General features: G+C 40.4%; 1 protein-coding gene across 1 annotated transcript in view; it reads left to right on the top strand.

Moving 5' to 3' along the window:
- MED27 (mediator complex subunit 27) overlaps positions 1-24,711 on the top strand; it is a gene marked incomplete at its 3' end in the record, with an annotated part of 63,351 nt that overhangs the window by 306 nt on the left and 38,334 nt on the right. Inside the window, exon 2 of the mRNA XM_009071896.1 lies at positions 1,742-1,886. Within this exon, the coding sequence (XP_009070144.1) occupies positions 1,742-1,886 (145 nt within the window). The remainder of the gene's footprint in view (positions 1-1,741; positions 1,887-24,711) is intronic.

Here is a 24,711-nt window from a genome sequence, read left to right as displayed (position 1 = left end):
ATGAATGTGCTCAGAGCTCTAGACACTCGTGTTGTGTCCCTTTGGTTTTTAGTTTTCAGGTTGAGGAGGCTCCATGGACGCTGAGCTGTGCCTTTGGTTATCCTCCTTGTCTTGCCCTGTGGCTTTTAAAAGAATTATTATAATATAAATAGTTTTGTTCTCGTTGTGTTTTAATGAAGGGGCTCTGAGTGGGATTGCATTGACAAGGTGAGGGGGGTTTGGTGGCAAGGAGATTTTTCTCTGTATTTTGAAGTCTTTTTGTTAAGATTTCAAACACTTCCAGGCTCTGACTCTTCAGTAGTATCCGAGGGGTTTGAGGATGACCATTTTACTACCAAAACTTGTAAGGCTGGAGAGGTAGCACAGGTGAGTAGGTGTTTAGTACCAGCAGGTGTGTTTTGTGTCAGTAGAGACAAATTGCTGAGGCTGAAGACATAGAGGAAAGTTGTAGGCAGAAGAGGGAGACTGGTTCACAGTTTCATTCAGCAATTCTGTGTGTTTTAATTGAAATCTCTTATTCAGATGGGAACTAAGTACTTAATGTGCATGTAGGGATATGGTTTCTTGGTGGAATGGGCCGTGTGAGGTTTATGGTTGGACTTAATGGTCGTAAAGGTCTTTTCCAGCCTAATTGATTCTCTGATGGCCCATGTGGATCTGCTGCTGGCTTGGGCTGTATCCTGCTGGGAACCATCAGCACTGTCCAGGGAGGTGTCCAAGGGCAGGGGAATTACTTCACCTCCCTTTCCCAGAACACCTTTTGGTCCCCAGAGATTTAGTGTTCAGAGTTTTGTGAACATGAATTTGTTTCTCGCTGGCTAAAAGGCCTTGCAGATTTTGAGTTCTGATCATGGTAATATAATTTGTTACCCCCTTCTGTTAGGAAAGATGGTAGGTAACTCTTCTCATGGATGATGTACACACCTCTAGAGACTTGTGTGTCTTTGGTTTTTAGTTTTCAAGTTGAGGCTTTGTGGTTTCCTCTATGGAAGCTGAGCTGTGCCCTGGGTTATCCTCCTTGTCTTGCACTGTGGCTTTTTAAAGAATTTCTTAATATAACCCCAAAATCTTGTTTCCAGTTAATAACAGAGAGAATTCAGGAGTTGGACCATGACTGCAGCAGTGCTAGAGTCAGAATTGTGTTGTTTCTGGGGGATTTCAAGTTGAGGCTTTGTGGTTTCCTCTATGGAAGCTGAGCTGTGCCCTGGGTTATCCTCCTTGTCTTGCACTGTGGCTTTTTAAAGAATTTCTTAATATAACCCCAAAATCTTGTTTCCAGTTAATAACAGAGAGAATTCAGGAGTTGGACCATGACTGCAGCAGTGCTAGAGTCAGAATTGTGTTGTTTCTGGGGGACTGCTCAGAGTTGGACCATGACTGCAGCAGTGCTAAAGTCAGAATTGTGTCGTTTCTGGGGGCTTGCACTGCTCAGGAGATTCTCTGAGTTCTGGAAGTGCTTGTGAACAGGACCTGCCAGAGCCTGACTCTTTCCAGGTTGTCTTACAAAGACTCTTGACTTGTCCTTTCTCCCCAAAGAAGGACTGAGCTTAACAACTAACAGACTCCTTCAAATTGTTTGGATAATGGGAGTGATTATGTTTGTAATCAAATTGGGAAGGTATTTAAAACTCACTTAGCTATTAAATTAGAGTTGGTGGTTGATGGCTGTTCCTGCAGGAGGATTATACATCTCCTAGTCCTGGATCTGACTTTACCACAATGTCATTGTCTTTTCTTTCAGTGAACTGGAGCGTCTGAGCAACCTTGTTGGTAAACCCTCAGAGAACCACCCCCTGCACAACAGTGGGCTGCTGAGCCTTGATCCTGTGCAGGACAAAACTCCTCTTTACAGCCAACTTCTGCAAGCCTACAAATGGTCAAACAAGGTAACAGAATACACTGATGTCACTTGGTTGTGTATTCCCATAGAATATTTGATCTGTCATACAGCAAACTTGTGAGTGTTTGAGGCTGTCAGAATCCATGAGTTGAGGAGCATATCAGGTAACTAAATCTGCTTTCAAGGGTAAAATGGTGTTTTAATTGAGAGACTTTGTTTTTCAGAGGGTGTGTAACCTCTCAGGCAGAACAGTACTTACCACTTTAGCATCTTATGTAGGTACTAAAGTGTGTTGTGTCCTTGAATCTGGCAGACGACTCTATAGTAAAGGGCAGTGGGATATTAGAGCAGAGAATCAACTACTTATGTCACCTCTGAACGAGGTGTTTTGGATCTAGGAATCCTTTTAGGATTTCCCTAGAAAAATTTAGGAAAGAATCATGTATGGAAGTTGTCATCATCAGCAATCTTGAAGCCTTTCCATACTATTTGCTGCTGCTAAAACAGTTACACCTGGTCTCCAAAGGAACTTTGTGTTCAACAGCTTTGACATCCCAAGTATTTTGGTGTTGTATATATCACATTGAATTTTAAGTAATGTGAAAAAAGGCAAATAATATTAATGCAGTTTTTTACATTAAAAAAGCACTAGCTGTTTTGTTGAAAGAAACTTCCATAAACATAGTTCAGTTTCATAAACCTCTGTGTTGAATATATTTAGAGACAGGATTTACACAGGTTGGTTTTCCTTCTTTGCTCTGAGCAGTCTACTCATGGGTCAAAAATATTCCTTTCCTCATACTTAATTTTACCAAATAATTAAAATGGCACTATTGCAGTTACTACTGGTCCCTGGTCATTGCTGTGTTTCAGTTTGCCTGTTCCCATCCTGAATTTCTTGCCTATGCTTATTCCCCCTTATAGAAATATTAAAGAAGTATTTAAAGGCTTTTTTAAAACTATGTTTGAAACACTCATGAGCTGCTGCAAAATGTAAAAGATGAAGTAATTTCTGCTATGATAATTATTACTAGCAAGAGTGTCCAGTGTTGTAGCTCTTAATACCCTTGTGCAAGGCAGAAGTAAGCAAGAATAATAAATCTGGAAATATTTAGAGCATTAAAAGAGAGAGTTCACCTTTCAATTATTTATTATGATACATGAGCCAGGAAGACTCTGAGAGTGTAAAAATACTTGGTAGGCAAATTCTGGTTATACATTGAGCTAACCAATCTAATATTATTCAGGTTTAGAATAGAATAGTGCAATAATGTTTGTATTAGCACCACAGTAATGTTTGTACTGTAATGCTTCAGAACACAAACTTCTGTTAACATCTTCTCAAATCAGTAGAATTTGGCATTGATAGAGATTTGGTGTGATTGAAAAATGGGGGACAGGAAAGACTTTTAAGTAGAGATTTATTAAGTGACAAAATCCGTGTTTGCTTGTGTTCCTTGCTCTTAGCAGATTATTGGCACCGAAGGAAAACAATTCATTTGCTACTTTCAGCAAAAATGAAAGTATGAAAACTTCTAAACTTGTCATGCAGTTAAGTCTTCAGGGTTTTAATTACTTCTTCAGGTCATTTTCAGAGTAAACTCAGTTGCTAATGAAATAGCTTTGACAGAGCTGTTCTAATGTAGCTTTTTATTAACTTAGAGGGTTTTGGAGCTTTGAGAAGCAATTTTTTTTGTCAGCCTGGATTGTGATTTTGGAAAGCTGCAAGTTCTGCTATCCTATGCACTCATATACACAGTGTAATGTTGCAGGAGAAAAACAGTGAGTTTTTTCTTTTATATGTGTTCCCTTTAATTTCTGTTTTACAGCTAAAAAGGTGCAGTGTACGTTGCAGGAGATGTGTTGCCTCTCTGAGGGTGTGAGCTGCTGGATTAGCAGCACAAACTCTACTGATGCTCCTGTGTGTTGCTGCTTGATTGTTCATTGCTAAATACACTTCTTGAATAAGTCTTATTTCATCACTTCTTTGGGCCTCCTCCTGTTCCTACCGTGTGTCTGTTGCTTTCAGTTGCCTTGCAGGGTAGATTTGCAGTGGTGATGGTGTGTCAATACACTTCAGGTCTGCCTGCATTTAATTTTTAATTTGTGACCCCTTTGTGGGTTGCTGGCTTGTATTTTTGATGAGCTGAGATAAGGGCATTTTCCTCTGTCTTTGATTGTTCATGCATTACTGATGGCAGGAGTAGCCACATGGCTGCCAGGGGAGGAGAGGTGGAGGAGAGTTCTGGGGCTGTGGTGCAATTCCAAAAGGACAGTCATGAAATACAGGGAAAATGAGCACATAGAGTTTGTGTTGCATATTTCCATGTGTTCTGTATATTTTTCATAGGCCTCTCAGCCAGTTTTGGGGCAATACAGTGACCTTCCCAACATCATAAACCACATAAATCTCTTTAAATAGTGCTACCAAATTGGTTCTTTTTTTTACTGTATGACTGAACCTAAAGCTTAAGTAGTTTTGTAAATCTGGAGGTGGATCATATTTATCTACATGACCCTTATTTTCTTTTGTACAGATAATAGCTTGATTAATTTTGTTTTGTTAAATTTCAGCTGAGACTTTATTAATCATAGTTCCCTGTGGTGCATGAGGTACTGAATGTTAGAAGAGTTGTTGCTTCATAGTTGCAGCTTTGGTTTGGTGTTCTGGGCCCTTTGGTTCAGGAGGGACATTGAGGTGCTGGAGCAGGTCCAGAGAAGAGCAACGAGGCTGGTGAAGGGACTGGAGCACAAGTGCCATGAGGAGAGGCTGAGGGAGCTGGGGGTGTTCAGCCTGGAGAAGAGGAGGCTCAGGGGAGACCTTAGCACCCTCTGCAACTCCCTGACAGGAGGTTGGAGTCAGGTGGGGGTTGGTCTCTTCTCCCAGGCAACCAGCAGCAGGACAAGAGGGCACAGACTCAAGCTCTGCCAGGGGAGGGTTAGGTTGGATATTGGGAAGAGACTTTTTACAGAGAGAGTGATCAGACATTGGAATGTGCTGCCCAGGGAGGTGGTGGATTCACCATCCCTGGAGGTTTTCAAGATGTGGCACTTAGTGCTATGGCCTAGTAACCACAGTAGGGTTGGACTTGATGACCTTGGAGTTCTTTTCCAACCCAATTGATCCTGTGATTCTTTGAAATCCCTGATTTTGTTCTGGCATTGGATGTATGGGCAAGTTTTTGGGTTAAGTGGCAGTGCTGGGTGTGTAGTGAAGATCTTACAGACATAAATGGAAAGTGCTGTGTTTAAGATGTGCATATTGACAGAGGAGATTAGACTAACCTTGCACCTATCAACTTGTTTTATTTGCCACAATTAATACCTGTAGCTGTGCTTGGGTCTGTATTGTGAGAAGGCCCAATTTAGGAGCAGTTTTACTGACCTCTTTGGCTAAGTGCAATGGAGATGAGTTACATTTAATTGTGATTTCACAGGTACTTGCCCTGAACCTTATTTTTCTGCTCCTGCAAGTCACAACACTAGTTCCTCCATTTCTGAGAACTTTAACTCTGATTGTCCCAGGAGTGCAGAAAAATAGAGTGGGAAAAGTGAAAACTTCTCTTACAGAAGTGTGTTATCTTGGCAGTGTTTGTTATTTATTAGCACCTGCTCTCCTGATATTTACTTACTGTAGTTTACCCAATAGTTTTGCAGATGGTAAAGTTGTCTGTATAATGGAAGCAGCTGTTTGGGAACACAACAGCTTGTCAAATGCATTAATTACATACACATACAGCTGTAAAGGAACTTTCCTGTTCCAGGTGCTCACCAAAAACACAGGAACTTTAAGGAACTTTCCTGTTCCAGGTGCTCACCAAGATATAGCTGAAAAACACAGGAACTTTATTTTATTGCAAGCAACAACTAAGGGTTTTATTTTCTCCTTTGCTTTAGCTTTTTATTTCTCAGTAGCAGTGACAGAAGTGAATTACTTTGCTGACTGTGGAGTGCATGGAGACATGTAGTAGCCATGGAACACTATTTAGGTCTGCTTGATAAATTTCTTTTCCCCTTGTCTTCAATTTTATTTAAGAAAAGAAGTTATCTTTATTACAATTGAAGTGCTGTTTCCCAGAAGGATCCATATGTGCCCTCTAATGTAATTCTGAAGGTATAATATTAGATAAGATAAAAATGAGCTCTCATTCTGCAAGGGTAATGCAGAGAGAGTATTATGGGTAGGTTAGGAAGTTTGTAGATAGCAGTAGGGTCTTTTCACATGGATTGTCTCTGTGTAGCAATTTGACTTGAAGTCTGGTTTTAGTAGTTATGTACATCTTGACTGTTGGTTTTATTCTTTCAGTAATACACTGCTGTGTCTGAGCGGGTGAAATCTGAGGTGACAGTAGCAGTCAGGAGGAGGAGAAGCAGTTGAAGCAGTCGGTTCTGTTTCCTGGGTGTGTTGCCTGATACTGCCTGGAACAGTCAGGACTGGGTCTGCAGAGGCTGCTGACTTATCCCTCAGTACCAGGTGCTGCTTCTTGCATTCCCATGGACTTCAAGGGAAACCACCACAGGGGAGAAGTCCCCAGCTCGAAGTTCAGACAAAAGGATTTGTTAAAAGTTGCTTACTAGACTGCTGTACTGATTAAGTTTTGATTTTTTTTTTTTTTTTTTTTTTTAAAAGAAAATAGATGTGACCTCAGGTTTAATGAGGTTGGTCATGGTGTGGTTGCTTGATCCAGCTACAGTAACTCAGGTGCTCAGAGTCGATGCAGGTTTTGGAATCCAGGAGTTTGAACTCATCCTTTGACTGGTATAAACTTTTGTTTTCCATGTGCTGCTTTAGTGAGGTTATTTATTGCCTGTAGTGTGTACTTGTTCATCCTCTTTGCCCATGGCAAAGCCTTCGTGTGCCCTCACCGTGTGTGTGCCCCAGGCAGTGTCTGTTAGGTGTTTCCATGGGCTCAGTGGGACAGAAAATAGAGTATTGCATGTCCACTGAGCAAGGCAAGTGCTTTTATGGGCAGGTTTCCCCTGTCCTCATGGGGTGCTGTCAGGTAGGTCATGTCCAGCGTTTGAGGTTTGATCGCTGTAGAGGTTTTTTGTCAGTTTGCTTTTGCTTGTTTGTACAAAGTGGATCAACTACCAAAGCACTGCTCTAGAATTACTCTTGCTACCAGACTGAAGAAACGCTGTGCTTGTTGGATAGCAGCAAACTAAACTGCATTGAGCTGCTGAGTGAGAGCAGTGTTAGCAGAGTTCACTTGCCCAAGTGAAAGTCCCATTTTCTGCACATCTTTCCTTTCTTTTTCCAGCAGTAAAGGGTTTGTTTTCAGACTTTCAAATAACATTATTACCAGCAGTAGAAGCAGGGAAAATCTAGAGCAATTGTAGTCTTGAAGAGGTAATGTTATTTTAATTTTTTTCTGTGATTTTTAGCTTCTCTGAAGCTCAGTGTTGTATTCCCTGTTTTCAGAGCTGCATTGGTCCATGTACTTTAGTCCAATTCCAGCACTCCTTGAACCTGTGTGTGTAGGTGTGTGTGACTGGTGAAGGTATAGGTTTATGCAGATGAAATGGTGCTTATAAAACATAGCTGTCTGCTTGGGAAGGCTGTTTTCTACTGCATCAAGCAGAAAGCAAAAAAATCCACTTTTCTGACTTTGTGACTCTCTAGGGGAATAGGATTTAGATCAAATTATTTAATTTACTCATCTGTGAGAAGATGATTTTGGCAACTTGCATAAATTTGATCCATTTACTGTATCCAAGTGAACAAAGCTGAACAGTTGTCATAAATTTATCTCAAAGTAATACACTGGCAAATACAAAATGAAAAAAAAATACTGTTGATGTGCATGTGGAAATGCACTAAAAATATTTGGATTTAAATTTGTGACTTCATAACTTCCTCTTGGTTTTACATAAATTTAGAATCGAACTGTTGAGATTGCTATTAATGAGTTGAAGTGATTTTCTGTCACATGACAGAAGAGAAAAGGTATATATAGTTTTTGTTTATTAAATTGTTTTGATGTGTACCCTGATAAATTATTTGTATAAATTGTGTTTGTTGTAGGGCTCAAAAAAAGAAATCAATAGAGCCTGTAGAGAAAGTCCAGACTTGTTACGACTGCCCTTGGTAGCTTAGTATTGATTAGACACAAATATTGAGTTTAATGACAATAAATGACATTAAATGTTAACCATGATAGCAGAGAAACACTATCGAACAGGGAAAAAAAATGACTTTATCCTGATTGTAAACCCAAGTGTTCATTCCAGGGAACATTAATGATAAATTTTGGATGTGCTCAAACATTCTGAGTTTAATGTAGTTTTACAGTAGCATAGACAGAGTAACCAAATTACTGTGTTGGCAGTTCTGCAAAGGTTCAGGCAGATGGCCAAGATTTTGTCCTTTCAGGACTTTTTTTTTCTACAAAAAATGCAGCACTGTAATACTGTGCCATCCTGTTGCACGGAGATCCAACTCGTTCTGCTGAGATTTCATCCACCCAAGCCGGGAAACATTTTCTTTTCAGGTAATCTCAGTGACAGATGTGTGGCCTTGAGGGGAACTGGGTCATGGATCAGCTGCTTGCCCAGTGCTTCTGGAGGTGGTTTTTGAGGCTCACCTGGCTGTGCTGGGATAAGAATGGGAAGGTTAGTGGTGCAGCTGAGCTTTCCAGTGAGCTTTAGAGGAGTTCAAGAAAAGATTTGGAGTGACCAAAATCCCTTGGTTTGCTCCCAGAAGGGAACAAATGGAGAAATAAAACAGGATTTGGTGCAAAGTGACAGGTCCCTGCAAGGAAAGAGCACATTTTAATCTGCTTTGTGAGAGCAGAATCAGTGCTTGGTAGTGGGAGCTGCATTGGAAATGCTCTTAGGGATTACCAGCTGTGGACTCCTTTCCTGTGTGGATAAGCCATGGGAGTTTCTATTCCTGTCACTGGAGAAATGAATTATACAGGAATTGGTGTTTTCTTACTCACTGGGCACAAACTAGGAGCTGGGCCACTTGGATTCTATTCTTGCTTTTCTTACTAATTGTTGTTGTAACCTTGAACAGGATGCATGATTTCTTTCTGGGCCTCATTTTTCATACAGATAAAATAGGATAATAATACTTAACCTACTTCTTGGGAGAGTTTCTAGTCTAAATGTGTCTCAAGTGCATTGGGTTCTTTGGACAGAAATGCTCTGTGGATGCCAAGTATTATATAGCCAGTGACTAATGTTGTTTGCCTGGCAGCCTGGAAAAATGCCCTTTATGGGCTTTTAATTCTGGGTGATTTTAGGCAAATGTTTTGGTGAAATGCACTTGCTGTTCAGAATTATATTAGTGTTCTTTCCCTTTTTCAAAAAAATAAAAATGACTAGGAAACAGGTGGTTACCTCTCACTTCCAACTGCTGCAGTTATTAATTAGTGTTCAGTTGTCTGCCTGGAGAATTACACTATTGCAGGGTTGATTGCAGTCACCAGCAATGGCAGGTTATCCTTAATGCTACAATGATGGGGGGGAAAGCACTGGAAAAGCTATGATGAGGAAGAAAGTGCTTGTACCAAAATGTAATGCAGGAGTTGGGAGTTTGAGTAGTCTGTGTATACTTTGGTGGAGAAGGAGAAAGATGGGACAGGAGATTTTTCTGAATGTCTCTGAGCTGTGCAATGATAGCTTAAAAAGGGAGTGAATTTAGTGAGAGGGGAAAGTAATGAGAGCCATAATGAAAACAGGGATGCTTATGATAATAGCAACAGTAAAAGTAAAGGCAGAATCACCAGTTAATCCATGCTGCGTGGGTTTTATTTTCCCTAGAGATCCTGCCTAAAGCAGTGTCTGGGGGCATTAGAGACATATAACGTTGGTTGTGTCCCTCACCTTTTGGAGGATGCATCTTCTCTCCTCAGCTGTGAATCCCTGGAATCTTCACCTCTTGGCTCATGTTTCTTTGTCTTTGATTCCTCTATTGGTTTCAAACAGAAGTCCAACTCAGGCCTATCACAACTGTTATTGTTACCATGTGTAGCTGTAAAAGTGTTTTTGACACCTAATAATCTGAAAAAAGAAAAGTACCAATTTCTCCCTTTTCTTTCTATTACTGGAAAGATGCTGTGGCAGGTGAGAAGTTGCCACATGTACTGCCTTGTGCCAGCACAGAGACAGTTGAATTTCTTCAACATTTTCGTAGACTGAGGTTAGTTTGTTACTTCCAGAAGAGAAGAGTGATGATGAGTAACTTGTTGCTTAAAAAAATGAGAATTAATTAGCCTTTGATTCTGGCTTGTTTGCTGCATAGTTTGAATGTTTTATATCTATGATCTTCCCAGAGCTATCAGAGTAATAATTCACGTCAGGATGCTATTGTGATTAAGGTTATATGTGTCCAAACAGAATTGCCTTTCTGACTACATTTTGTTAGAATATTTTCTTTCAGATCTGAAGCAGCCTGAGAGCATGATGTGGTGTTTTGCTGTTGTTGTGCCTGATGTTTGTTGTTATTCAACAGTATTTTTCAAGGCTCTGATCAAAATAATGCTGTAAGCAGTACCAGTCTCACTTTTCCTAATTATGGGAAGTGATCTATCAATACACAGCATTATCAATCACAGCCCCCTTGTCAGCTGGTGGGAATTATTTAATGCTTTGCACCACCTTTATTTGCTAATGAGTGGGGTTTTTTTCCCCTGTTTCTTTGATAAGTATTAATGTTGTAGCTGTTAGCCTATTTCAGGATGGAAATGATTGATGTGGCTCTGTTTTAACCAAAACACTTCTGCCCACTCCTGGCCCTTCCTCCCCTGACTCCTTTTTTCCCCTCTGCAAGAACTCTTCATGCAGTTCACGTTGGATGGCTCAATTATATAATGCCTAAGTCAGTGATGACTTTCCCTTTCGAAGTTGTGTGATGTAGTCATCAAATCAAATTGGATAAAAATGCATTGCTTTGTGTTCACAGCAGAGTTTGAACCAAGTTAAGCCGTGCACAGCCACAGAAAAGCAGCCTGGAGGTAACTCATGGCACAACCATGGTCAGCAGAAAAGGCTTTGCTTTTAGAAGGTGAGGAGTACAACAAAATATAACTGGAAATCCATATTGTCTGGGGATTAATGAGTGAATATGTGGGATGCAGAACAAGAGCAGAAACCCTCAGACCCAGCATTCCCTTGAGTTTCCTCTTTGCCTGCTGCCTCAGCTCTCAGTGGCTCAGACTGACTCACTCCTGGTGGTGGAAGCCTGACCACCTCGTGGATGGTGGCTACCATGAAAGGTGTTTTTCAGGATGTTTTCATCCACAAAGGATGTTTTCAAGGACTCAGAATTGTTTCTTGCTTTCTTTGAGGTAAATTAAAGATGTTTGTAAAGCATTTGGTGACCTTCATGTGAAGGGCATTGGAGGAATATGAACACTAATATAAAATAACTGATACAGGTGATAAGCATCCACTGATATTCTGTATATAGAAAAGATTTTTTGTAGCTTCTAGAGGAAATCACATAAAATGGAAAATTTAATGATGTCACCCTGTTGCTCTCTACTTCTGTTGTTGTCAGATCTTTTTGTGTGACTGTTATTTGGGAGTTTTTTTAATGCAGAAGTGCACTCATCGCTATGCTCCTTTGGAGTTCTCTTTTGGAGTTACTGAAGTTGCCTCCCTCAGTTCCCAGTGTGATTTAGTTGTTTGAATTGCTCATAAGCAATACTCAGTTCTTCCCTACTGTATCTTAATCAGATGCTGTTGGTAACTGGGTTGCAAAACATGGAGATGGCCTAAAAGTTAATAAAATTGAGACTGCTGAGTGTAAGGAGCTGTGTGTGATCAGAAGTGCAGTTCTGACCACTGGTTTGGCTGCAGCTTCTTGGAAATACAAACGTGGCAGCAGTTGTACACTCTGCAGTAATTAATACTGAGCTGATGTTGGAGGTTTGTAACCCAGAGGGTCTGTGGTGAGCCTCAGAATCTCTTGTCTTGGGGTCAGTGCAGACTGATCTTTATTTTCCTCTGAGGAAAGAATAATCCTGGCCTGGAGGAGTGATGGTATTTTGTGGCTCTGATGCTGTGAGAGTTGAAGAAGTTGCAGACCATGACATCAGGACCATTACTGGGCTAAGAATTGTAGCCCATGTAACTTTCTGGCTGGCTGTAAGGTTTGTTGGGTAGTTGCAGAAACATGTCTCTCTTAGAATCTGAGCTACTTCACTCCTAACTTCATTTGTTGTTGGTACATCATTTTGGTACGAACTAGCATTTAAATCTTACTAGAGTTGTAAAATCCTCAAGTTCTGGAAATAAAGATGACTTACCAGTTCATGTTATCACTTCCTTTGCTGATACAAGATTAGCCCAAGCACGTAGAGCAGTTCATTTAATCTAATTTTAAATGCCTGAATGTAAAGCTTCCACTTGCAGAAGAAACAAAACTTGTGAATAAAATCTTTTAGGCACTGGCATTTGTTCAGTATACTTAGAAAAAGATGTCCTCTGAATTAATAAAAGATTTAATGAAAGCGGTTGATTCTGCCAGGTGCTAGTCATTCCCATTTCTGATCTTTGCACAGAAAGAGCAGAAGTTTCTGTATCCTGAGCACCAGTTATCTTGTTGTGCTCTTCTGTAAGGTTCTTAGCAGGACTCACTGCTTCACCCTAAGCCATGGAGCCTCACTGAGCGTGTTGAGAACTTAAATGCTCAAGTTCAATGCCTAAAACTAGACCATGTGAGTAATCTGAAAGGTGAAATGGCACATGGTTGCACTTCCCTGGTGTTGCACCGAGTTAAAAATGCATTTCTCTGAGTGTACATTCTTTATCTGCACTGAATTGGCTTGTTCCCACATAACTCCTCTTCAAAGCCCAAATACTGACAAGCTGACAGTGATAACTAATATCCTGATTGGGTTGAATTAGTATATATCATCATTATGAGAGGTAATGACCACGTTGAAATGCTAAGGGTATTTTCGAGATTACTTGAGGCTTGGCTGGAAAGTAGGATATAATGGCTACATCTTACAGCGTGTAATAAGATCACAGAGGCCTTTGATGTTCAGAGTTGTGCTGTGGAGCAAATAGTTGTATTCAAAATCAGCACCAGCCTTGATTCATTTGGTTGTTGTATCTGGATTTTCTAAGCTTCTGCATCTGGCAGTGGCACAGTGCTGCATGGGCCATTAGACACAAAGGAATTGTATTCACATGTGACACTTTGCAATATACTCTAAAACGGATGCATTTACCTCTCATTACACAAAAATTGCAATTCCTGTGGAAATCAATACTGAAAATACCCACTAAAAGCCTCCCAGGATCTGCAGGCACACACAAAACGGAGCTGGATGTATGTGCTCTTACCCACAAGTGGTGGGTTAAAGGGAATTATTTTAATCTTTTCATGTCAACAATTGAGTGTGTTTTCCTCACTGCAGCAGCCTGTTACTGCGGCAGAAGATGCAGAGAATGTAGACTGGAGCAGAAAGAGTCCTCAGGTGTCTTTAAACTGTTTTAAGCTGCCCATGGTTTGAAAATATTCAGGAATCTGTGATATGAGCTGTTTGACATTTTTCCTATTCCAAATGCTCAAAGGAATAAATCTACATAAAGAGTGTTAAAATGAGAGAGTCTTTGCGACAACGTCTGGATCTCAGAATGTTACTTCATTTCCCTCTTTTGGCTGACCACCATGAGAAAACAGCTGAATCAAATACCTTCTTTTATGTATAAAATATATTCTTTGGGGTTTTGACAGCTTGTTTCCAGTTTTAGTCTAATTCAGTTTGAAACAGCTGTTCCTGATCTCTGCAAAACAGTTTTTTGATGGAAATCATGACGTTCTCAACTACTGCAGTGTTACTGGGCTCTGCCTCTTTTGAGATGTTGGCTTTTCTTTATGGAAAAAGAATTCTCCATTCAGGGAAAATGCCACTTTTGTAATCAACTGAGCTGCAGTTAAAAGGATAATGTCTTCCTCCTCCTCCTGAGGTTATCCCTCCGTGAGGGTGGATATGTGTTTCTCTTCTTACATGACTTTTAAGAAAAAACATCCCTGTGTGTTTTACCATTAGTTAGATTTTGATTCTAATGTTCCCTGCCCTTGCCCATCTGCTTGCAGTTGGGTTCTATTTAGAGTGTTCTCTGCAGTTGTCTCTGCACTCAGACTTCACAAGTTCTCTGGTTTGCCTTATGCTTCAGTTTTACTCTGGAGTCAAATCTTGTATTTTCAGAATTTTCAGTGTAGCATTTTCAGTTTGCTCAGTGCCATCTTTTTTTTTTTCTTTGGGTTGGCTGCTCTGCTTGGTGCCTCTTCCAAAGCTGTTTGTAGAAATTGCATAGATCACAGAGCTGATCAAGCCTGTAAGCTCTCTGGTACTTGATAAAGCAAAAGCTAACCTTTCATCTCCAATTTTCTGGTTCTTTTGGACACCCTGCATGGAATATGGAGTGAAGTTAATGACTTTCTGCTTGAAAGAACTTGCTGTCTAGTTGACTGTGTGAACACAAGTGTCTGATGATACCATGTGTGGAGTTCTCAAAACACTCCTGATGAGGAGGGTGAAGGTTTTAGGAGCTGCACCGTTGCCAAGTTTGTAATGGGAGTGGAGTGACTCTGGAGTTGTACATCCTCTTCTTTCTTCTGTCCTTAACTTGCTGGATGAGATTTCACAAGTCAATTTGTTGTGCATGTCTTCATTTCCCATCTATAAAATAAGGGTTGTGCTGCAGAATGAATACTCTGAGAAATCTGAGAGATGTTGTACATGGGTTGATCACTGGTGGTTGCTGCTCTGACTCCTGAGCCCACAATGTACAAATACCATCCTGGAGCCTCTTCTGGGCTATTTGTTAAACACAGTTTATCAGCTGAAATAAAACTACCATCCAACAGGACATGAAAGCTTTGCTACTTAAAGAGCTGTTAAATATGTTTTCCGTTCCAAATTTGATGTTTTGCCTGGCAAATACTTCGGAGTGTTTATAGTTTTCCTTGTATTTCTTCTTCTTTTTTCCCACAGTCTAAAGATCCTGACTTGGGGCTGTGTTAGGATTAAGTGAGATTACTCCCATCTTCTTTCCATCCCTCTTGTGTACCTTGTATGAATACATCCTAATAACTATTGATATTGCATTCATCCTGCAAGAATCTCAGACCTTTAGTGTCTGCTGATGCTGCAGTTTTGCTGGTGTGTTTTTCTTGCAAGTAAAATCAATTCAGACAAATCTTGGTAACTTTTACAGCAAAATTAAATGACTATGCCAGGCAGCTGCAGGAAGTTTTTTAAGCATGGTCATGGTCTTAGATCACATACACAGGGATGTTCCAGCTGAATCGATTGGTTGATCTACTAGATTTAAAGGTCAACTGTAATCACATTTCGGGAAGATTGAAGAAGATATAAAATTGCTGCTATGCTTTTCTGGGTCATGTATTTGCTTCTGGACCTCTTTGCTTTTCCCCTGTACATCTTAATTTACTCAGCCAGAGCATCAATACATAAAGGGCACAAGTCAATGTGCTCACTTTCTGCTGTCGATGAGGGAGCTAGTTAGTTGTTATTTCCTCCAAGCCAATACTTTCCCTCTAGAGGAGCTGAAGCAGAGAGGAGGAGTCCACTGCTCCCTACAGATCTGGAAGGAACAAATCTTATTTCCAGAGGAAATTTGCAGTGTGGCTGTCTTGTCAGATGATCCTTTCAGTTGCTTGAGTTGATGCATCCAAGGGATGATGTGTCTGTTCAAAGAGCAGCACGGGTGGAAGAGAGAGTCAGCATGATCTCCTTCACGGGAGGAAACCTTCAAAAGAACTTCTCATTAGGTGTTTCATGCAGCAGATTGGTGTTACATAGGTGTCCATAGGGACCAGACAGCTTTGGAATATTCTGGTTTGTAAACATGGTGTTTCAAAGTCATATTTCCACCTAATGGGCAAAAGTATCTGCATACAGAGGAGAATAAATGTCTTGTTAATTTTTTTTGCCAGAGCCCAAAGGAAACAACTGCTTTGCCATATTGGTTGCATGAATTAAAAGCAGCAGGAACATAGAACGTTCACCTGCCCAGATACAGTTAATCTGCCCTGCAACAAAGCAAAAGGAGTCCTGAAATGAGAAAGGGATTGATGGGGAAAAAGATGTATTTTAAATGGATAAACCAAAGCATATTATTTTTCATGTTTTTTCCCTCATGATCAATGTTATTGCTATACACATTGGATAGGGCTTTGTTCATGAAGTGTTGTTCTTTTCCTGTGCTGATAAACTTGTCCTCTTGTGTGGATTTTCCACAGAATAACAGGAGAAAAGATGTATAAAATGGAATAGACTTAATGGGGTGGGAAATGTTCCTGAATCGGAGAACATTGCATTGCAAATGCTTTTAGCTAATCTTCAAACAAATTTCAAAGTAACTTTCTGATCTTTTGTGGCCAGTGAATGCATGTTTGCTGATGGTCAGGCTGTGCTAAGAGTTTCTTTGAGTTAGCAGTACACAGAAAGATGATTCTCTTTAGAGTCACTTCCCCCCCAAAAAAAATCTGTTGTAGGTCATGTTAACTATTTTACAAAGGTTATTTGTTGTCAAACTCCCAGAGTCTAAACGAACTCAGAGAGTACTGTCCTTAGTGCATTTTCATATGTGCTAACTTGCAAAATGTACTAATTCCCAGATGGATGGAAATCAAGGGTCTGTGGCTTTTCTGTAAGCATCCATGACCTGCTTTTAAAATAGCCACTGACATGCAGCAGTGGCTGAAGGCTCTGCTTGAGTGGGCTGAGGAGACATTTATTGTGCATTTATTTAAGGTGCCCTTTTTCAGGGATTCTTGCTCTGCTGGCTGCCTGCATTCAGTAAGTGTTTTGCTTTGTCAGCCACAATGTGAAGTCTGGAAAACTAATGTCTCATGCTCACTACTCTTATGGTAAATATGGAAAGAATTTATTTTTTTTGCTTTAATAAATAAATTATGGACCAGGAAAAGTTCTCAGAGCCTTGTATGATCAAACTAGAGTAACAGCACATCCTTTGTGGGTTTTCCAGTGGCTGATGAAATCAAACAGTGCCTTGACTGACCAATTTGGTTTTTGTTTTCTTGCAAGTTGCTTAAATCTTTCTTCTTTTTTTAACCCTTGTTGATGTTTGTCTTCATTAAAAGTGAATCTTGTAAAGAGCAGGAGTAGTGCAGGTAAGGTAATAGAAGTGTGATTGTTCTTTTCATGTCTGCAGTCACATGTCAGCCTGATCGGTAGGTTAGAAAGATTCTTGCAGGGACTTCAAAGAAGTTGAAAACAAGGATACATGACATGTTCATGAAGTTTCCAGGCTACAGGGAATTGTCAGGTTATAAAAGAATCCTTCTGAGTGAAAGGAGGTTTGCAAAGTCAGAAAAACCTGTCAGTAGGATTGTTAGTGTCATGCAAACTTTGTGCCTTTTTCTCCTCTTGTTTTCCCTTCAAATCCCAGGGCTCTATATCCCTCCTTTCTTCAGTTTGCTAATTGTAGGAGCAGATTGCTGTTTGGAATGAAAACAGTTTAATGTGGGATCCATCAGTTGCCAGTGTAAAATACCTATTAGAAAAGGGGAAGAAAAATCCCTTTATTATCAAGGGTACTTAAACAAAGTAGGTGTTTAATCAATCTTAATAGTTTGCTTTCTTGAGAAGAGCAATGCCAGTGGCAGCAGTCGTGGCAGGAGGATGCTGGGACTGGACATGTAGGTTCTGTTCTAACTCTTGGAAAATCTACTCCTCAGGCTTAAATCCAGAAGAAGAGAAATACATTTGAAACAAAGATCTTGCTTTGGTTTCCACCTCCATCAATGTTCAGCCAGTGCACTACCCCTCCAGTTTGGAAATGCTTCAGACCAATTTATTTTGGGTTTTTTTCAGCTCCAGCTGTAATCTGTAACAACATGTGTGTTGGTGTATTTACTCACAACAAGTTGCACTTTTCTTGCCTTCCATGGGACTTCTGTCGAAATTTGCATTCCAGGAGTTGTTGCAGCCTCATAGGTAAACATTTAGGTTTCAGATAGCTAATGTTATTGAGTAAGCAATACCTGGAGATTGCTTCACTCAAATTCCTGAATTATGGAGGGTTTGGATGTGGAAAATACTTCAGAGGCATAGAGAGATGCTTTGAAAGTTTCCTGGCTCTAAACCATATTGTAAAACTGTGTGCTGAGGCCTTTGGTTTCCATTGCCTTTTACTAGCATCAGCAATTGTGCCAGTGAGGTTTGATTTAAGAAAAATAATAGACATATTCTACAGTAAGACTCTTGTTTTAATAATTTTTTTAAAATGTAAATAATCTCTTAGGTAAAACAGGAATGTGTCAGCATAACATGTACCTCAGTAGCATCACCTGTCATGGTGTGCAGGGCAAGACAATATTTGCTGTGTTAACTCCAGCTACTGAGTTTGAACTTTAAACAACCTGGTTTATCCCAGGAAACTTACAGAGGAAGAAGAATCTTATGCTTTAAGCTGAGGTTTTCACCTGTGCTCTGATTCCATAGTGAGTATATATTTATTTCAAGAGGTTCCTATGGTCAAAGTGTTTATAAGGCTTTGGTCTTTCTGAAAAGTTTTAGGTTAGATTTTTAAATCATTCAAAGTCCTTGCATGACTGGTGTATTGCTTAGTCATGCTGGCCTTGAACTCTAATACTAAAAGAAAATCAGTTAGAGCTCCTTATGTGTTTGTCAAGAAGTCCTTGACCTGCTCTTCACATATGCACTGCGAGTGCATTGCCTCTGGGTATGTCCTCCAGCCTGGAACCTTCTATGTGGAAGCTGCTGCCTGTCTGCTCTGGCATGCAGCTGGAAACTTCCCTTGACAAATTTGGGGTTAGTTCTACAAATGGAATAACTCTGCCAGAAAGAAAAACAAACTCTGAACCCCCTCAGCCCGGTAGCGCTGCCCAGTCACAGTCTGTGCCATCTCCATGGTTCTGAGCCCTCATCATGCAGCTTGTACTCCACACACTTATTTAAAGCAGAGCTAAAAGTAGAACTAAATAGCTGACGTTCAGAGACGTTTGGTGTGATGCAGAATTCCTGGGAGGGGGCCGGGACAGGAAGAGGAGCAGTGTTAGGACTGAGTGGATTCAGCTCATTTACGTGCATAGAACTAGGCAGGACTGTCAGAAAAACTCTCCACGAACCCACACGTTATGGAATCCAGGCAGCTGGAATGAGAACTTCTCATCTGTTTTACTCTCATTTACTTTTGTTTTATACCCTGAAATAATGCAGTTCAGTTTGCTGTGGCTGTTACAACCAGGCAAACTATTGCTACTGTGCTATTGCAGAATCCCTGTGCCGACTGCTTTTCATGGAGCCATCTCCATATTGCAGAGCCATCTGTTTTCCTTACTGTCCAAGCATTAGGCTCAGTAGTATAAATTACTAACTGCTCCATAGCTTTCAATTGTTCTGTTTGTTCAGTGTGCCAGCAGCAAGGCTTCAGCTCTCCAGCACGACTTTTGAGTTTGCCTTGCTCTTTTATTTTTTCGTGAGCGCCTCGGGCAAAAACTCTACTTGAGTGAATTGTTGGTCATTCATGTTGCTGAGTTATTGGCTTGAGAAAATGAACTTTGGGAGGTAGGTAGTGTCCTCATTTCCAGAAGATTTTGTAGCTACAGAAGTGATAGAAACAAGTTAAAAATCATGGTCTGTGAAAAGCAGTATTTTGCTCCCCCACCGCCCCAGTTTCCATAAATGCACACCAGTTTGTCACATTGCTGTGTATGAGCTCATACAGAAAGATCCTTTTTGGTTGTGTAAGTATGTGCACTGCTGAGGAGTTAAGGATACTTTTGAGAAACTTAATGTTGAATTTATCAGCTTGTGTCTGTTCCAAAATGATATTTGTAATGTAAAATTCCAATTGTAATGTAACAACTGCATCTGTTTTTTAAGGTAATTTTCTGCTCTGTCTGCAAGACCACAAAGATACAGGTTTGGTGGTTTTGGTTTATTTGTTCTTATATTTATAATGTGTTTTTAGAGTCTCAATTCACCATGCAGGCTAAGCTAGTCACTTCCAGTCGTTCTCTGCTTTTCTGCACTCACTGTACTGCAGCAATGGGCACCGTGGTGTGCTCAGCTCCATAGGGGTTTGCCTCTGGCCAGCTCAGAACCGTTGGAAGAGAAGAAGCTGCTTTGGGTTTTGAGGTGAGAAAGAGAAGAATAAGTGAGGATACAGCAGTGGGTGTTCAGGACTGCAGGTTTCAGGGGTTGGCAGACTGTGTGTATGGGATGCACTATGATTTTATGGGTAGCAGTTGATGAGGTGGATACCAGTGCACAAGAGGGTGATGCTGAAATTTGGGTACAACACCAGCTGTATAGAGTGGTCAGTGCTGTTCCCCTCAAGTCAGCTGGATGTTTTGGAATTTTCCAGCCCAGTATAGAGGGGTGGGTTTAATAATATAACATAGAATGAACTGAACTGCAATGAAAACATTTCTTCCTTCCATACATTTCAGATACAGTATCAGACAGCTCGGATCTAGCTGAAGGCTTTGTGTCTTGGTAGCATCTGAAGCCTGGTGAGCTGCTGCTGCCCTTTCAGTCGAGCTGTGCTGTACAGCAGTGAGGAGCTGTGTGTGGGGCAACCTCCCTTCTGGGGAGCTTGAGCTGGGTGATGGAGGTGCAGGCAAGGAGAACATCCCTCAGAGCCTCCCTGGCTTTTTCAAGAGACTAAGTAATACTGTGATGCTTTTTTCACCCCTTTAATTTTTCTTTATGATAATGGGAGACCTTCAGAAAACAAGGCCAGTATTCTTCTGTTCTGACCAATATACCCATGGGGCTTGTAGGCCTTGAGTAAAGAAGGGTGAAGGAGATGAAACAATCACTGAAGTTTGTCTTATGGTTGAGGGAGAGGCCACAGCTCTTCACAGATGAAGCTGTGCAGAAAAATTTTCTGTTCCACTCCAATGTTGTTCCCTCACTTGTTGCACTGAGGTCATTAGTGCTTTTAATTTACCTTCCAGTAAATATGGCAGATGAGCCACTGTGGGCAGCCACCTTAGTTTCTGTTTATTTTTCTGATGATGACCACCTGAAGCAATAGATTGATGCCTGCAATTTTTGCTTCATTAATAATGAAGTCCACGAAGCAGGGAGAGGAATATCTGTTTACTTGTTGCCTTGAACTGAGATCCTGACAAACAGCTGAGTTTTCATCTCGTGGGATTTCCTTATCAAGATACAGAAATAAGGTATGTCCAGATTTAGATGAGGATCTGAAATGCCCTTGGGGTAAATGGTAGACATTTAAGTGGTAATTAAGTTGTCATAGAGTGCCTGCAACACAACCAATGCATGGAAAGTCAAATGTATGTTGATGTCCTTTGAAATCCATGAAAAATAATCAGTTCTTGTTTTCCTATGGCTTTAACTATGTCCCACAGCAATGTAAAAATGGCTCAACCTCCAAGTCTTCAAACTCCCTGATAACATCAGTGCAAATTCCTAGCTAAATAAAAAGTCTCTAGTGTTTGTCATTTCCAAAAAGTATTTTCCCAATTCCACTGTGGCAGTCAGTGATAAGAGTCCTGTAGGGCTTGTGTGGGTGGGGATGATTAATGCAGAATACAGTGACAACTGCAGGTCTGATCTTCAGGAGCCTGAGTTTGGCCCTGAGTACCATTCCCTTTCCCCTCTGTTCCTATTTTGAGGCCAGTAAAGAGAAACATATGTTTTCTTGCATCAGCTCCGTCGGTGTTACCTTGTGAAGGATGACAAGGTCGTGTGTTTTACGGCAAAAGAGGAAATCTGAAATTGTGCTCGAGCTGTCTCAGACCTGCTCATTTCTCCTGAGATATGAAAGATTTCTGTGCTGTACATGGTTAAATTTTCATTGGTGGAGGTATGGCTGTGTTGATGCTACAGAGCTGCTCCTGAAATTGGTACTGTTATATTATTAATATTGCAGATCGTGCCAAGGAGGTGTCTTGCATTTAATACAGAACATAAGAAGGCTTGCCTACCCCGTATGAAAATCTCAAATTGGAACTGAAGATGCTATAAAAATTTAAAAGGGACAAGGTCAGCCTGAAAATCACATATTTTAAAAAGCAGAAAATCATCTATTTTTAACAACAAATTTCCTTACCTGTTAGTACCTGTGCTAATTACATTTTCAGTTATTAACACATTGCGAGGGGTTTTAAGGATCATTTTAATTGTAAAACTACTTAGTTACCATTTGTCTAAGTGCCCATTAATTTGGAGTTTGCTAATTGAGAGCCATGAGAACTGAGCAGGAGCATTTGGGTTCCTACACTCCTTCTGTATGATCAAATAAGTTGAATTTCTTTCACTCAGAAAAGAAAAGTTAATGGATGACTCACTTTGTTCCAACATCTTTAGAAAGAGTGGATAAGAAGGTTCTTCATTACAGCAAACAAAGACAAAAAAAGTCAGTAATTGAAAATATAAGTTGAAGAAATTCTGTCTGCTGTGCTGCATGGTTTAAACACTGTGGTAATTAAACATGGGAAGGATTGGAGAGGGGTAGAGCAGAACGTGTATATTTTATATTTTCCTTCCTATAATTGCGAAATTATAAACATAGAAGTAACTTGAGTTAGGTAAGAGGAAAACTAAATGTTCACAAAGGTTCTTATAGATTGACTTGATATTTTCTAGGAAGCTTGTGGGAAGGATCAGCTCAAGCTGTTCAGGCAGTTACCTCTAACATAACTTGTTTGGTTGGTTTTTGATCTGTTCTGTGCCACTAACTCTACTTTGGGAACTCAGAAAGCAGAAGGGTCAGTGTCCATGAGAACAGGGTGTCCTCCAGAGCGCAGAACTTGATTTGGAAGTTCAGAATCCCCATTTTTACCTTGATTTCAGAGAACATCTGACAGGATGGGCTTTACTTCTGTCTGGTCAAGACAGAAAGTTATGGTGCATTGCTACCAACTATTCCTTCCTTTCAAGTGATAAATGTGGAGCAGAGATTCCAACCTCTCCATGACCTGTCTTAAAGCTTTTTCTGGCTGCTTCAAATACTTGCTAAGCACCTAACTGCAGTTATTATCTATAGAAACTCTACTACAAATGTAGTAAGTAGTAAAAGCATTTAGTGTTCTTAAAACTCCGAGATTCCTCAGATCCACACCCAGCAGGAGTGGAATAAGAATTGTGAAGGTAAATTTAACAGTATTTGTAAAGAAGCAAGATAAAGCAGGAAAATATCATAGAGAATATCTGAGAGGAGAAGTGTGGGCATTGTGTGAGATCCTGCAAATAACATTCTGGGCATGAAAATGGTGCTGAGTAACTGCCTCTTTTCATCCCTGCGATGCTGCAGACTGTGGTAATTTGAGGTCCTCTGCAAAGCAGCACATCACCAAAGTCTGAATCCTCAGCACAAGCAGACTGATTTAGATTGCATAGGCAATATGAAGCATTTCCTAGTTATGGAATGCTTCATTTGTAACCTTAATTTGACTGTAACTTTTTTAGCATCCGTGAAAAACACTCCTTTTCTCCTCAAACACGCAAAGTTTCTTGGGTCAGCGCAAAAACTCAGATATCACTGTAAATGGTGTGTTATAAATACTTGAATAAATACAATTAAAAGCTTTGGGAGATGATTCCTTCCTTTTGGTTCCAGTGAGAGAGGGGTAGGTAAGATAATTGATGTGCCCTGGTAGTTGTCGCCCAAGTTTCCTGTGCCATGTCTTTCCTCAGCGTGCAGGGAGAGGCAGCGGATTTTAGCACCTCGCCTACAGCATCCACCTCCTGACAGCAAAACTTGTCAATAGAGAAGCATTCAGCACTTCATTATTTCTACAACCTGAGTGCATTTGCAAATTAATTGATGTGTGGGAGGAAAGGCATCTGCTATTGTAGAAGCCCTTAACTGTTGCAGCAGAACTAGAAATAAACTGGTTAGCTGTAGCGGAGCTGATTTGCTGCTGCAGGTGTTGAAGCCTCTAAAGTGGCATCTTGTCCTTTCTTCTTCTTGTCTTTGATTTATTTTTTTTTAAAATAAAACCAAACTTCTCACTGAATTGTGGCCATGGAAACAAACAGCACAATAAAGATAATGCTTTGTATACTTCTATATGGTTAGCAAGTCGTTTTGTATTTCTTGCTGGCTCAGCACCAAAAGAGAGTTTTAATTAGGCCTGTAATGAATGACTGGGAGCGTTTTAAAGGCTATTAATCTTGTGGTGTAATTGAGTTAATTATAATATCATTATAAGCTCCCATGAAAATAGGATGAAGTGTATTCCATTTGTTTTACTCCTAAAGATATTTCCGAGGTCCCTTGACTTCATCTCAATACTCCTACTGGAAATCTTCAACACTGACAGAGAAAACTAAAACCATTTCCTATGCCATTGCACTAAACCTCCTGTTGTGCATCATCCCATTCCAGTCCTGGGCTCTTGGAGCTGCCCCTGACCTGTAAGTGCAGGTAACTCCTTGCAGTGCAATGAGTCTCTCTCAGCTTGCATTGCCCACAATAGTATTTCCTTGTTTTCCCAGTTTCCAACCCCTGAGCTTACCGGAACGTGGCAGCTGAGAGTAAGAATATGTGATCTATTTTGAGAAATAAAGATTACAGCAGCTTTCGAACTGTTACTCTTTGTGCTGTGGTAAAAAAAAAAAAAGTGTAGCAAAAGAGGTGTTTTTGCAAAGCATATGGCTCATACACGCGTTCAGACTACAGTGAGTTTTAGATTTGGTTGTAAAACATCTCTGTGCTTTTTGCACTCTCTAGTCAGAGTGTGACATCTCCAACAGATGGACAGATAAACTTTCCATAATCCATGCCTTTCCTTTTAGAAGAGAAGATGAGATTCTCATTTGTAAAAGTTGTTGAGGAAAACCTAATCTGTATAAGTCTGTTGTGTGCTTAGATGTTGGGATGTGAAAATGTGATGGATGCACAGCTCAGCGCTG

The sequence above is a fragment of the Acanthisitta chloris genome, unplaced genomic scaffold, assembly GCF_000695815.1.
Source record: "Acanthisitta chloris isolate BGI_N310 unplaced genomic scaffold, ASM69581v1 scaffold19273, whole genome shotgun sequence".
In the NCBI taxonomy this organism is placed as follows: domain Eukaryota; kingdom Metazoa; phylum Chordata; class Aves; order Passeriformes; family Acanthisittidae; genus Acanthisitta; species Acanthisitta chloris.
Note: the sequence above shows the minus strand (reverse complement) of the source record. Positions and strands in the feature narration are given on the sequence as shown.